This window comes from Zonotrichia leucophrys, chromosome 9 (assembly GCF_028769735.1).
Source record: "Zonotrichia leucophrys gambelii isolate GWCS_2022_RI chromosome 9, RI_Zleu_2.0, whole genome shotgun sequence".
Lineage (NCBI taxonomy): Eukaryota > Metazoa > Chordata > Aves > Passeriformes > Passerellidae > Zonotrichia > Zonotrichia leucophrys.
This window is the reverse complement of record NC_088179.1, coordinates 1,416,569-1,431,194: the sequence shown is the minus strand read 5'-3', so window position 1 is coordinate 1,431,194 and position 14,626 is coordinate 1,416,569. Positions and strand designations below refer to the sequence as shown.

Here is a 14,626-nt window from a genome sequence, read left to right as displayed (position 1 = left end):
AGCTGAGGACACTTGGTCTGTTCAGCCTGGAGACCTCATGGCAATTTCCTCGTGAGGGGAAGAAGAGGGGCAGGCACTGAGCTGAGGTAGCCGGTGGCAGGACCCGAGGGAATGGCCTGAAATTGTGTCGGGGCAGATTCAGGTTGGCTATTAGAGAAACGTTCTTCATTCAGAGGGTGGCTGGGCACTGGAATAGGCTCCCCAAGGAAGTGACCACACAACCACGCCTAACAGAGTTCAAGGAGCATTTGGACAACACTCAGGGGTACACGGTGGGATTCTTTGGGATGGTCCTGTGCGGAGCCAGTAGCTGGACTCGATGATCCTTGTGGGTCCCGTCCAACTCAGCATATTTGATTCCGTGAAATCACGGCAGCCCCGGGCTCACGGCGCCAGCTCTGCCCACCAAGGGGCCGCGGCGGTGAGGGCGCTGCCACGCTCATCATGGCGGCGGAGCGAGCACCACCCACCCGACATGGCGGCCCCGGGGAGGCTCCGACCCGGCGGCGCTGCCCGCCGAGCCTCGGCGGCGGCACCGGGAGCTGCGCGGGCACCCACCCACCCGCCGTGCGGAGCGGCCCAAGAGCCGCGGGGAACCGCGCCCGCCTTTTGCCATGCGGTGACCGAGCGGCTCGCCCGCCATCGGCGGGAAGATGTCGCCCGCTTGCCCCGGAAGCGCTCGGGCAGGCGCCAACATGGCGTGGCGGTGCTGGGCCCGCGCCGGGGGTCCGCGGCCGCACAGGTGCCGCCGGCACGGCCAGAGACGGGGAGGGTGAGGGAGGGCACAGGCGGCTGGGGCGGGCGGTGCTGACGGTTCGCATGTTTCCCCCGCAGGCTGGCGCTGCTGCTGCTGCAGCCGCGGCGGGGTTTCCGCCGGGCGCGGCCGCGGCCCGAGGAGCCCCCGGCAGCCGCCGCCGAGGCGCGGCCCGGCCCGCCGCTGCCCCGCCGCAGCCTCTGCCCGCCGTCACCCACCGCCGCCGCCGGCCGCCCCTCGCCGCGCCGCCTGGTGAAGCCGCTCCTGTTCGCCGTAGGGGTAAGTGGCTCCTGGGCCGGGTGCTGTGCCTGGCTGAGGAGAGCGAGTCGGTAAGGAGCATATTCCATCGGTGTTGGGGGAATGCTTCCTCCCTGGGCTTCGCTGCCCAGTCCCTCAAAGTTAACGCGAGGTTCTTGGCTAAATACTGTAGCGTTATAATCAGCTAATACAATGTAACTACAGCTAAATCAATGGAAATACCGTAAAGCTATCCCAGTTTCATTCCATTTCGGTGAACTTAGTAATTTCATTGACCCGGTTTGTTTGTGAGCCTTTTTGATAAAGCATCATCTCATGACACTGAACATCAAGTAAACCTGAGGAAATGGCCTGATGATGCACAAGGAGAGATTTAGATTAGATGTTAGGGAAAAAAAAACAGACAACAGAAAGGGTTGCAAAGCGTTAACACAGACTGCTGAGAGCAGTGATGGAGTCCCATCCCTGGGAAGTGTTCAGAAAACACGTGGATGTACTCGAGGACATGGTGAACTCAGTGGTGGTGCTGACATTTGGACTCATGCTCTTCAAGGTGTTTTCCAGCCTTAAGGGCTGTGCCATGCTGTGAGTCCCGTGGTCAGCGGTGCCGCAGGTCCCGCTGCCATGCTCGGGAATGGCATTGCCTGGGATGCCCCAGCCGGGGCCTGGGGCAGGCACTGAGCCTTGTCCAGTATCCCCATTTCACTGAGCCATTCCTGGTATCCCCATTCCCTGAGCCGTGCCCGGTATCCCCCATTCCCTGAGCCGTGCCCGGTATCCCCATTCACTGAGCCGTGCCCATTATCCCCATTCACTGAGCCGGGCCCAGTATCCCCATTCACTGAGCCGTGCCCGGTATCCCCCATTCACTGAGCTGTGCCCGGTATCCCCATTCACTGAACCGTGCCCGGTATCCCCCATTCACTGAGCTGTGCCCGGTATGCCCAGGCCGTGCCCGGTATGCCCAGCTCACTGAGCCGTGCCCAGTACCCCCAGTTCCCTGACCCATGCCCGGTATCCCCAGTTCAGTGAGCCATTCCCCTATCCCCAGTTCACAGGCTCGGCCTTCGGCTCCGCCGCCATCTGGCAGTATGAGTCGCTCAAGTCGCGCGTCCAGACCTACTTTGAGGAGGCTCGGGCGGACTGGATGGATAAAATGCGGCCGCAGAAGAGAGGAGAATTCAGAAAGCAGGTACACAAAACCGAGCCTGGCTGCTCGCACAGGGGCTGAGCCCTGCGAGGCACAGCTTCAGCTCTCCTCTGCTGTGAGCATGGTTTGTACAACACATCCTTGTCCTGGTTGCTCTGATTTGGAACTTGCAGAAATATTGGCTGCTCAAAAAATTACAGTGGATAAGTTGCTGTGCAAGGAAAACTGATAAAATTATTTCTAGAAAACTGTAGCTCAATATCACTGTGAAGGTTATAGTGGTAAAATGGAGAAAAATACCATCTTCACCCAGAACTGCAGGAAGGAGAGGTCAGAAGTAGGAATTTGTTCATCTAAACTAGGTACCATTTGCCTTTTCACCATAAAAAACCTCCCAACAAATGTTCTTGCTTTATCTTAAGTGCTCTCAAAAGTGAACATGAATTCTCAGAGGACAGAACTAGATTAAATTCTCAGTCTTATGCTTAAGGCTTTTCAGTTCTCTGACTTCTGAAATGCATATCTTCACCCTCTAAACCCTTAAAAATACAAGGTTTTAGAGGGCTTTTTTACTTTAAGAGTTGACATTTCCACACAAATTCTTTTAAGTTTAGGCAGCAAGAACAAAATAAGTGCTGCAAAATTTGTCATACATTTAGTTGGCATCCCAAAAATATCAGTCCTTTAGATTTTAATTCATGTATGTTTGCATTTGTTTCAAGGTTACTACTGGTTTGTGATAGACCAGCCTTGGTACTCATTCAGGTCTCCTTCCAAGGGGAAATAGGGCTGAGCATGGAGCTGGAGAGGTTTGGGATCCTGGGACACACAGGAGCTGATTTTTTGATGTGCATGGTGCACACCAGCACTGCTGTGGAAGTGATGCATAGGTAGTTACTCACAATGTCATGTGGAAAGACCAGTGCCCACCAGTTCATGAGAAAAATATGTTAAAGCTCCTGAAATCCTCTCTTTTGGGGAGATGCCAATTTCCTATTTGGTAGGGAATATCTCTGGTTAGTTCAGATCACCTGCTTGGTTGTGTCCTCTTCCAACTTGTTGCAACCTGCAGCTGCAGAGTGAGAAATGCAAAAGATCTTGAAGTTGTGCAAACACAGTTCACCAGAATGTAGAACATTAATGCGTTCCCAGTACTGTCTTGATCAAAACTCCAGACCACAGAGCCATGTATAAGCTGCTAGAAAAAAAATTACTTTTATCCCAGTGGGCTTTCTTGCTTGGTGTAAATGAACTGCAGGGGAGATTGTGATCAGCACTTAATATTTTAAAATAATTATGTCTTTACACTTTTGTTTTCCTTCAACATTTGAAGGGGAAGATGTGGTGATTAGCTATCCAAAAAAGAAAGCTAAACTGCACTGTTGTTAATAGGCTTAAACTCCCAATCCCCATCTTCAATGGGTAAGTTCTATTTCTAAGAGTTCAGGATTCCTCCGTTGTTTCTGAGGGCATATAATCCTTGTATTTTAGAAAAATCATATCTGTTCTGTTTTCTTATACTGAAGACTATCCTCTGCCAGAGAATTAAACAAAAAATGCAATGAACTTGTTACTTTGATGTGAAACAGTGAATACTTTCTTTCATACAGCATTACATCCCCTGCCTCCAACCTGCAGATAATTTTTATGATATTGTGCCCATCAATATGGTTGGAAGGTCATTGAGGTAGCAACAAAATATATGTGCAAAATGATTACAAAAGCTGAGGAATGGCAAGGGGGGTGCAATTTGTCTGTGGGCTGACTGCACTCAAAATAAACTTTTTCAGGGGTTTTAAACTTGGAGGAGGGCTGGGTGAACTGGACGCAAGGGGGAATGGATTCCACATCTTGTGAGCCACCTCTGCAAAAGTGATCCTGGCACAAAAGTGGCATCACTCAAAGGTGGGTGGTGTGATGTTAGACAGCATTAGGGTGAGGCTTAGTCGAGGCAGGATTTATGCTAACTTTGGCTAATCTGCTAAAGTCAGCATTATGGGCTAGATCTTTGTTTAATGCAAGCAGGGTAAACCCACTGGAGTTGTGCAAAAGGATATAATCCAACTCTTTTTGGAGAAACTCTTCATCCATATTGGGTATTTTATGAAAAGGAGGGTAGATAGCTGTTCTTCAGTAAGGAAATGTCAACTTGAAAAGCTAAAGCAATCAGAAGTAAAAAAAATTGAAACCAATTTACTTCACAGATTTCAAACAGATGCTTTCCATTCTTAAAAATGCATAAGCTTTACCTGGCTGTTTCTGAAATTGCAAGTGCTTCATGGTGGCATTGATGGACAACACTTCTGTTCCAGGTTAACAGCTGGTGGAATAACCTGACTGAGGGTCAGCGGACTGTGACAGGTTTGTGTTAGCTTACAAGTATTAGACATTCACAGGAAGAGAAATATGGCAAACAGGTACAGTATACTAAAACAGATGGCTTTCATACCCTGTTTAGGTTGTTGGGCACAAAGCATGTGGAAATTTACACCTGCACATACACTATTTCTGCTACCACTCCTTCTCACAAACTAATTTTTGTATGCCTTAACAAAGTTCCTGTGCATCTGTGAGAGAGTGTGGAGGATTAAGTAGAATCCTCCCCCAGCAATATTTTGCTCACGAATTATGAAAAACAGCAAATGCTTTTAGAAGAAATAGGTGGATATATTCCAGTGAAACGTGGGAATTAAAAATTCCCTAATAGTTACATATTTGCAGTATGACATATGAAAAGTAGCAAAAAATTAGCCTTTGAGCTTTCCTTTGGTTATAATGTAGTTTTGATTGGTTAGCCTAATGCCAAATCCCTGAGATAAAAGTAATGTGTGAAACAAAATTGATGAGAGCTTGATTCAAATCCAGTAGCTGAGCCCTATCTCCTGCTATGTATTCTACATTAACCTGCTAATACTGAATCTGTATTAGCAGGTTGTTAGTGTAAGATCCATTACTTAAATGCCATTTAAGTTGTTTCACCTTTCATATTTCCTGGTATTATAGAACAGTTTACCTAAATGCTTGGACAGAAATAGAGAGGGCACTTTAAACAAGAAATAATACATTTTCATTATGTTTCCAATAATTTACACTCCTATTCAAAGTAAAGTAAGATAGCAATAACATCTGTGAAGTAAAAAGCTGTATTTGCTGTCTCCCAAAGGTCACAAAGACAATTCAACTTTGCAGTTTTCTTAAAACCAAAACTCCCCTCCAGAAATGGACAGGATATGTACTGTGTATTTGAATGGTTCCCCCAGTGTTCTCCTCTTGTGCAGTGAAATGCAACTGTGCAGAAGATCAGTGGCATTTGGAAATAAATAGCGAGAGGGGCAGGAAATGGGACCTCTTAGCTGGCTCCTTTTTCATTGATTCTGCAATAGAATGTGGCAGTTTGAAACCATAGCTTGAACCTTCTCAGCACAGATCTTTGTGGACTGTTGGATTCATTACACTGTGTGTTAGAACAGTTGCAATTAAATGTCATATTTCTGAAAGACTTCCTCTATATAAATGTAGCTTTCAGTCTTTTTCATTGCTTTTTCTAAACTGTGTACAAAGTAAGAAGTGGATATTGCTTTTAATGGAATTGTGAAGAAAAAGTACAATTCTACAAGCTGTCTTTTTAAATACTTGCTTTCAGTAAGCATTATGGTGTATTACATTGCTAATTTGCTTTTATACTTTCTTTTCCCCTCTTGTTAGGTATCATAGCTGCAAATGTCTTTGTGTTCTGTTTGTGGAGACTGCCTGGCATGCGACGGTTTATGTTTACATACTTCACCTCAAATCCATCCTCCAGTAAGTGAACAATAATTCAGGTGCCTTTCCTACACAGAGGTGTGACAGAGCCTCTGATGATACTGCAGAAGGCTCAGGTGCATTTGGCTTTCTGAGAGCATCACCCACAAGCAATCTCAGTCATGCTCAAACACATTACTCCATCTAGGCAGGAAATGGTTTGAGGGGAACAATGTTAGGAGTAATGGATCTGATTTTCTAAAACAAACACAACTGGTGCTGTTCTAAATATGGTGACGTCAGAACTGTTGCCTGCTCTCTGGCCTTTTCCTGCCTGCAGTGGGATGCAGCTCCTGCCTGAATAAAGGTGAGAGGGGCTTTTCCCAGTGACAGCATCCAAACTGCTTCCTTGGACAGAGTGCAAATCAAGGCACTCAGTGAAGGAGGACAATAAGCTGTACTACGTAATGCCATTCATAAACTGGACTCAAATGTGATTATTTCTCCCTTTTAATGTTTTGTGGGATGCAGACAGAGCATCATCAGTCATGTGCATGCATGCTTTCATCAGTAGACAAGGATTAGTCTGTAGGTTGTGTACAGTCCTTGCTTCAAAGCTGTGCTTTCAATCACATTGGGAAAACCCAAACAAACCCAAGCACCAACTTGGCTTTCACTGTGTGTGAAATGTGCTGAAGATATTAACCTAGGAAAAAATTTAGTAATATTTAAAAAATGGGGTTTCATTTTTACACCAGAGAAAAGAATTAAAAGGACAAGGAGACAATTATGTTTGGAAGGTACTTCCTGCTACATCTTAATTTCTGCTGAAAAAGTGGAAACTCAGCCAGTTCCTCCACACACTCCAAAGCTAAAGATATCTGCTACCCAGATCTGAGCCTGTTACCCCAAACACTCCTGTTCTAAATAATGTTGACCTTCAAACCTGCTAATTGGCTTGTTTGCATTTTCAAGGCTGCTATTTCAGTGAGGAGAGCTAGTAGCTTTTGCAGAAAGGAAAACTTTTTTCTGTGAGGTCATCTATGTGGCAAATTCATTCTATATGGCTGCTCATGTATTAAAAATCCTTCATCATATACCTATATAAATGAAATACCTTTTTTCTTTTTCAAAGCATAGGGCATATGTCATAATGTTTTCTATGAAACAGTCCCCAGTAGGTAACTAAGACTATTATTACAACTTTTTAAGTGTTTTTAGAAGTAGAATGTTTTAAAACACTTACCTTGCATATCTTTGGGGTATATGTTCTTGCTTTGCAAAAGGCATTGCTTGGAATTTGAAATTTGTTCCATTGCTGGGTTTACTTCCTAGCTTGTATTTGAGAATCTAGGCACAATTATCCTTATAGTGTCTCTTGATACATTTCTAGTCTACATGATGTGTAAGTTGAAGCAAATTAAAATACTGACTTCATATGCATTGCTTTTCTCTTTTGTAGGAGCCCTGTGTTCTCCCATGCTGCTCTCTACGTTTAGTCACTTCTCTCTCTTCCACATGGCAGCAAATATGTATGTTCTGTGGAGCTTTTCCAGCAGCATTGTCTCTCTTCTGGGCTGTGAGCAGTTCATTGCAGTGTACCTTTCTGCTGGTAAGGTTAAATATATATATTTACAACACTTAAAAAATATAAATATGTGTTCAAAAAGTAAAATGTGTGCTTGGTTAATAGATACATGATGACAGATGGCCATTGTTCAGTCCCACACATTGCTTTATACTAAAGGCAGTACTACTTTGCTGTCATACAGATTTTTGGTGGGTTTAAGATACTGGGCTTTGAAATATAAAACTGTATCTGGTTTTAATTCCTGCTTTACTACCAAAATCAAACAGCTGTTAGTACAGTCTCTTGGAATTTTTGTGACAAGAGATGACAGTTAATTTGTACTTTCTGCATTGCTGCCATGATTTTCAGTAGTAATTTCTCTTTTTCAGGGGTTATCTCCACTTTTGTCAGTTACGTCGCTAAAATGGCCACGGGAAGGTTTGAACCATCCCTTGGAGCTGTAAGTACCTTGGAATATGAGAGACTCATCATGATCTCTGAAGCCAGTTTAAAAGCCTGCTCTATCCTTTCACCTCTTTAAAAGCCAAGAGTACATGTGGGGTAATGGACACTAGAAAGGTTTACCAGAGTCAAGTAACCAGGTACAAACTGGTTCTCCTGAACTGGTTCTCCTGTGCAACAGCTTGTCTGTTCTTCAGAAATGTTCCTCTGCTGCAGCAGCTGCCCAGAACTAACATCCCTTAGTGCTGAGGGTTGGAAATGAGTCCTGAACAGCAGGAGCTCTTGTCCCTGAGCAGATCAGTTATGTAACTTTTTATTGCAAAAATGGTATTTTGTAATTGTGTAGCAGTCTTCTCTAATTAAAAATAGAATACTTTGGAAAGAGATAATGTAATCAGACAATCAAACTCAGCATGTGATCCCAGTGGAAGTTGTAGGGCATGCTGTGCAGGAAGGGCAGCACTCCTGCCAAAAGCCTCACACGATGAACAATATGAGGCAGGCTGAGGAGCTTCTGTAGCTGCCAGTTCTTTCCAAGTGTTTTTAGTAGTAGAACATTTTAAAACACTTACCTTGCATTAAATTTGAGGTTAACCTAGGCATTTGCCAGGTTTTAAAGGCTTAACTTACTAAACTGAATAATTTTGATAAAAGCCCAAAGTCAGATTCTCATTATTCTGTTAGAATGAAAAAAACTCTTTAGCTGTGCTGAAGTTAGAACTTTTGGAAATACTGTATGTGTATTGTCCTTTTGTCTTATGAATGAATTATATCAGGAGCAAATTGCTTTCCCTTAGTCTTACTGATCTGAACTTACTGAAATTACCACACAGTGCATTAGTTTGCTGCATTCAGAGCCTTTCCATTGAGATTATTTCAGGGATACAAAACCCCATGGTCAATTTAGTGTACAGTCCAGGGAGTTACTTGTTTCATTGACAGAAGATTTTTGTTCCTGTCCATCTATTCTTTTCCTTGGTTTTGTACAAGCTTCAGAATGATTTTGCTTCATCAGATATGTCTATGCTTGACTAATAAATATTAGATTTCTAGGGTTTACTTGAGAAACAGCACATTTCTAGAAATCATTATCTTAAATTTAGGATTGGGTATTTCTTAATTATGTTAGAGGATTTGAAGGATGTTTTTCTCCAGTATTTATAATTCCAGATATTGAAATTAAATAGTGGTGTGTTGTTTTATTTTTATTTGGAACTTTTCTGTGATGACAGAAGATGGATGTACTTTGAGTTTTGCCACAGGGCTGCATTTGAAAATAAAAGCTAAAAGGAAAACAGATTCACATGCAGAAAAAGATATTATCCCTTATGTAACATGTTAGCTTGCTTTGATGTATTTTCCTGTGTTTGCAGTCAGGAGCTATAATGACTGTCCTTGCAGCCGTGTGCACGAAGATGCCAGAAGCAAAACTGGCCATCATCCTCCTCCCAATGTTCACATTTACAGCAGGAAGTGTAAGTGCCTTTGGACTTCAAAGAAATGCTACTCTCAAAACATTTCCCCTTTCTCCTCAGTATCCTCTTCCTCTGTGTTTCTAAGCTGTTAAATTTACTTTAAAAGAGAAGAGGGCTCATAGAAGTCACAGGGAATTCTGAATTGGTGCAGCCTAGCAGAGGCATTACAGCAGAGTGTGGTGAATTCAGAATTATCCTAAATCCCATCCTCCAGGGGTCTGTTTCAGATCTAATCCCAAGAAGTGAAAGAAGCTGGGAGGGAGTCAGGTTCACCTGTCTGAGGAAACCTACATACACATCCTCTCCTTTCTGATGGGTGATATTTTTATAGCAGCACTTGAAACAGGCTGATGTAAAACTGGCACATAGTCTTTAAAGAAAAATTTATCAAGATGAGAAACACAGAATTTCACTTCTTGAGATGATATTCCAGCCCTGGAGGAACATTTGCCTTCTCATATCATCTTTTGATACTTTCAGGAACACATTTGGAATTAGAAGTAGGCTCCTAAGACTTGTCTTTGTGTGTAGTACTAGGACTCCTTTTTTTTGTTTCATTAAGTTGTTTTATGCACGCCCACTGCCACATTTAAGAAAAGCTTCTCATGTATATCTCAACTTGCTTTAATAAGTTAATCATGTTTGGTCCACTGCTTAAAGGTGTTTTACTGCTTAAAGCAGTTAAGCCAGGTCATTGCAAGATCATGAGATTTAATACTCTTTGTAAGTGAAGCTTATAGATTTGAACAAACATTCTCAGATGTAGCCTTCATGTTTTTCTTGCAATTCTGCCTGGGTTGACCTGGGGTTTTTTGCATGCTACCCTTTAACTGCATCTTTCTTTAAAAGGTGGCCAGGGTGGAAATACAGGCAGAGCCACAGAGAGCATTGCCATGGGCAAGTGCTCACTGCAAAACAGGAGCAATATCAGCTATTGCATAGAAGCATTGGAATGATTTTGGCCCAACTATGTAATTGTATAATTGTTTATCTAAACTTTACATAGTCCTTTAATCTACCTTACCTATACTGTGATGAGCTTTCAAATGAAACAAGCCAGTGTAACAATGGAGTTTCTATTCTAACACTCATGCTTAAGGAAAAATCGTGCCTAAAGTACCATTTCATCCCAGCATTAAATCTGTCAGTCTTTATGAAAGGAGGCATTTAGTAAAGTCTTGTCTGTTGACAGTTCTGGTGCCTTTGCCTCCTGAAGATGGTACAGCAGCAGCTCGTGCTGCTCTGCTGTGGAGTTGTTCACTGCCTTCCTGATTTTCTGCCTTCCAACCAATGTTTCTATCAGATAAGATAACAGGGTTGCTGCCCCACGTGTTCCATCCACTAGAGAGTTGTGTTCAGGAGCACAGATGCACATAAATCTAAGCTACAGCAGAATTAGAGAATGAGAATGTTGCAATTACATATTTTGTGTCTTTTATAGCACGTGCTCTTTCAAGTAATTTTTGTTTCCTCCTGACCCAAGTTTGGAATGTATTTGTAGCCTTAAAAATGAAGATTGGAAGAGACTGAGTGCTCAGAAAGGACACATCCCACCTTGCACTATTCTGTAGCTCCTGACATTCTGTATTTTGACAGCACAATACAGTTGGAGACTGAGTCTCTTGTTTTAAAACAACTTTTTTACAGTAATTTCTTTGATATAAAATCTATAGGATGTTTTTGATTCCAAATTTTTGCTCTGTGCTAGAATAGAAAACTGTTTATCATTGGCCATTTTGTGCTGCGACTGATCCTGTCCATTCCATGTTCTCTCATTTCTAGGCTTTAAAAGCCATAATTGCATTTGACACTGCAGGGCTTGTTTTAGGCTGGAGACTTTTTGACCATGCTGCACACCTTGGAGGAGCTCTCTTTGGAATGTAAGTCTGTATTTACTAACTCTGTTTTGTATTTAATTTAATCCTGTATTTTTCTCTCTTCCTGTATTGCTGTAGTGTGGGGTTTTTCTGTAAAGTTGTCTTTAACTAGCAATGAGTACAACTCAGTGTTACCCTTTTAGTGCTGTACATTTTTGTGGAAAACATTGTTAACTGATGAGCTGAAAGAACTGAGCTGAACTGCCACAGAATCATGGATTAAATGTCAGGTGTTCCTGTAACCTGGGCTGGCTGTTTCTGTCCTGCACTTGCCAGCACATTGAAGAGAATCACAGGGCAGAAAAGATTCCCACAAAACACAGAATAGACAAATTAAAATAACTTTAAAGAGCTAAAAAAATGTCTTTGTGTCAGTGTTTTTCCTCTAATTGCAAATTTACAGAGAGCTACAGAGTTAATAAAAGCTCAGGCCAAATTCCTTTGAGCAGCCTCTAGTGCAGTTTTCTCAGTGTTGCTGTATTGCCTTTGTGGGGACAAATTAGTAAATTAGTTCTTCCTAATTAGTAAGAACTACTAGAAACAAGTTTGTAGGAAACAGTTCTGTATTGTTCCATGTTTGAACTACATTGAATTTTTCCCCTTCTACCCAATTGCAGACCTGTTGCTAGGTGCATTTTGAATATTTTATGTAGGCATTTGAAAAGCCTACCTGAGATTTCACTAGGCCACATTTAAAGGCAAACCAGCTTGTAGACCAAATAGTTCCCTGTTTCTTGGCTTTGGTGTCAGTGAGCTCTGTGCTGTACAGCCTCCTTTTCTCCCTGTCTCTGCTATCACAAATGCATGATGTAGTCTTGCTGATTCAGAACTGCTTTCTGCCCTGATGGATCTGAATCAGCTTGTTCATTGTGAGGAGGAACAGTCTGCATTGGTGAGGCAGATTCACATGTTAAAAGAGGATAGCAGTTGCAGTAGAAATGGTCTGGAGCTGGCAAGTGTCTTGCTTTCCTCACCTACATATTTATACCTGTTTGTTCTACTCAGTGATGAGTTTGATCACTTTATGCTAAAAGAGAAAGGGCCTTATTTAGGACCTATGTTGAATGGCCAAAGTATTTTCTGTACATTGCCTCCCACTTTAGAAAGCAGCTGTCTGATTTAAAGGGATGGCCAGTTCACTGGCTGCTGGCTCACAGAAAAGGGCTTTTGTTCCTCAGGATTCAGGTGTGGAGCTGGGCTTGGCAGAGAACCTTCAGCCTATTTCCATGTGGTTGCTTCCCCTCATGCCTCTCCTCCATAACCTCCATTGCTAATCACTTATATTGATATTCATGTATTAGCATGTATAATTGTCTGGGAATATAAACAAAGCTAGAACACTTTGATAGATTCATCTTTAGGTGCACATAGAAGAGAATTCATTTTGAATGGAATATGGTTGTTCTTTATGGGGCAGTTGTGTTTATATAGGAGAAGAAAGAACACTTTTCCTTGGTGTTGTCAGTGAGGATCAGCACAAGCAACACAACTGTTTTAACAGTCTTTTATATGGAGATTTTTTTTATGCCTTTCTAAGTGGAAATCACAACAGCTTGAAATTAAAGGCAGGAAAACTGTTCATTCTCAGGACTGAGACAAACAAGAACAACAAAGTTAACTGTTTGCAGTCAAGAGAATGAGTGGCTTACCTGCTGTTTTGCAAGCACGTTGTTCTTTGTGCCTTACTTTATCTTGTCTCTTACACTGAGTATTTCCTGGGTTTCAGGCTCAGCCTGTTTTCCCTCAGATGCAGAGGGAAGTCACAGTTAACTTTACCCATGGCTTTCTTTCCCAGGTGGTATGTGACTTATGGCCACGAGCTCATCTGGAAGAACAGAGAACCCCTGGTGAAAGCTTGGCATGAAATGAGGACAAAGAACACAGGAAAGGGAGGAGGTGGAAGATCTAACTGATTCCAATCCTAGAGTTTCCTCGTGCCCAAGTGGTATCTTACTTGAAGACATGGGATTGAATTGGTTTGGAAGGTGTTTTTGCTACTCCATATTAAGCCTCTAAGGAGCTGAAGTTTCTGATGTAACAAAATTATGTTACAAAAATTCATACCCATAGAAAATGAACTCTTTCAAAGGTGGAACAATAAAGGTTTTTATCCTATTGCTTTCTGAAGTAACAGTCTGCATTACCTTTTTAAAGGTGGAATAAAACATGTTTTTCAATTAAGTGACCTAAATCTCTGTTAAAGAAAAAATGAAAATGGGATGCAACTGGTTAATATTAGCAAGATAAACATTTTCAGAACTGAAGAATTTAATGGATCACTGACCCCTAATGTCTGCCAGACAATACAAGGTGCTTTCCTAGAAGGGAAAGTAGGACTCAAATAAGGCTAATTTGGTGAAGTTCAGTGGTTTTTGTTGTTGAAAATATTGGATGAAGTGAGGCAGTGGTCTTGTTTGATTTGAAACTTGAAATACATGTAGCAAGAGTGGATTGCTTGCCAAGGCTTATGTAACTGGTTTGATGGTCCAGCTTTGTCACCTGTGATTTATTCAACTTGTGGTTTTCTTTTCTGTTGAGTTCCAGCAAGCTTTTAGATCTTATTAGATTTTACTACAATGATATATCCTTTTCATAATGACATGCAGGGGAAGAATGACATCCTGTGGTTTTTGATATTCTACCATGAGTTACACTCCTTTCTGTATTCTTTCACTACATTGATTTTGGGGTGGGGTAGAGGGATATTCTTTAAGCTGTGCTGTATTGTTAGTTTTCTTTAAGGTTTTTCTAAGAACTTTAAACCTGTACCATATGGTTCAGAATCTGCCAGTTTTAGAAAATAAGCAGCTTCAGCAAAAATAGATGAGGTGCCTGAGATCAGCAATGCTGTAAACAGAAGTAACTGCTAAAGTAAACCTGAGGGTAGTACCATGACCAGTGCTCCTATTTACAAGTAAAAACTGGATTTGGGGTGTGCTGCTGCTCTGTGCCTGTCGTGCAGGGCTGATCCTGAACCCATTGCCAAAGGCTGAGGAATCTGCCCAGACACAAGCTGGTGGCTTCAAGCCCTTAACTCTTTCCTGTCAGCTCTTAGTCCTTCCACAAGGACTGACCTGCCAAAGAACATGTTGCATTTGTAAGAAGCAACTTAGGTGTTTTTACTTTATAGCAGTGCCTCACATAAAATACATTTCTGTGGGGAAAGGGAATACATAATGCTAAGTGGCACCAGCTTTAATAAATGATGGAGTACAAAATTGGTGTAAACTCCCTGTCCCAGGCCAGTGCTTGTTTAATTTTTTCTCTTCATTAGAAAAATGAGGCACTTGAGGATGTGTAACTCCATGTGCCTGGTGACGTAAACACTTGAAAATGAAG

At 42.4% G+C, this 14,626-nt stretch overlaps 1 protein-coding gene across 1 annotated transcript; it reads left to right on the top strand.

Annotated features, from left to right (window-relative positions):
- Positions 1-695: 695 nt before the first annotated feature.
- On the top strand, positions 696-13,414 carry PARL (presenilin associated rhomboid like). The gene is made up of 10 exons (XM_064721305.1): positions 696-742; positions 835-1,033; positions 2,064-2,204; positions 4,475-4,523; positions 5,868-5,963; positions 7,366-7,515; positions 7,863-7,933; positions 9,309-9,410; positions 11,193-11,290; positions 13,083-13,414. Exons 1-10 carry the CDS (start codon positions 696-698, stop codon positions 13,198-13,200), a joined length of 1,071 nt encoding a protein of 356 aa, XP_064577375.1. The 3' UTR covers positions 13,201-13,414.
- Positions 13,415-14,626: the final 1,212 nt, after the last annotated feature.

What these genes read in the sequence shown, in the direction of transcription:
- PARL (XM_064721305.1), top strand. Translation starts at nt 696, where the DNA reads ATGGCGTGGCGGTGCTGGGCCCGCGCCGGGGGTCCGCGGCCGCACAG. An exon ending in GGGGGTCCGCGGCCGCACAG is followed by an intron (nt 743 to 834) that starts GTGCCGCCGGCA and finishes TTTCCCCCGCAG; the next exon opens with GCTGGCGCTGCTGCTGCTGC. An exon ending in GGAGGAGCTCTCTTTGGAAT is followed by an intron (nt 11,291 to 13,082) that starts GTAAGTCTGTAT and finishes TTTCTTTCCCAG; the next exon opens with GTGGTATGTGACTTATGGCC.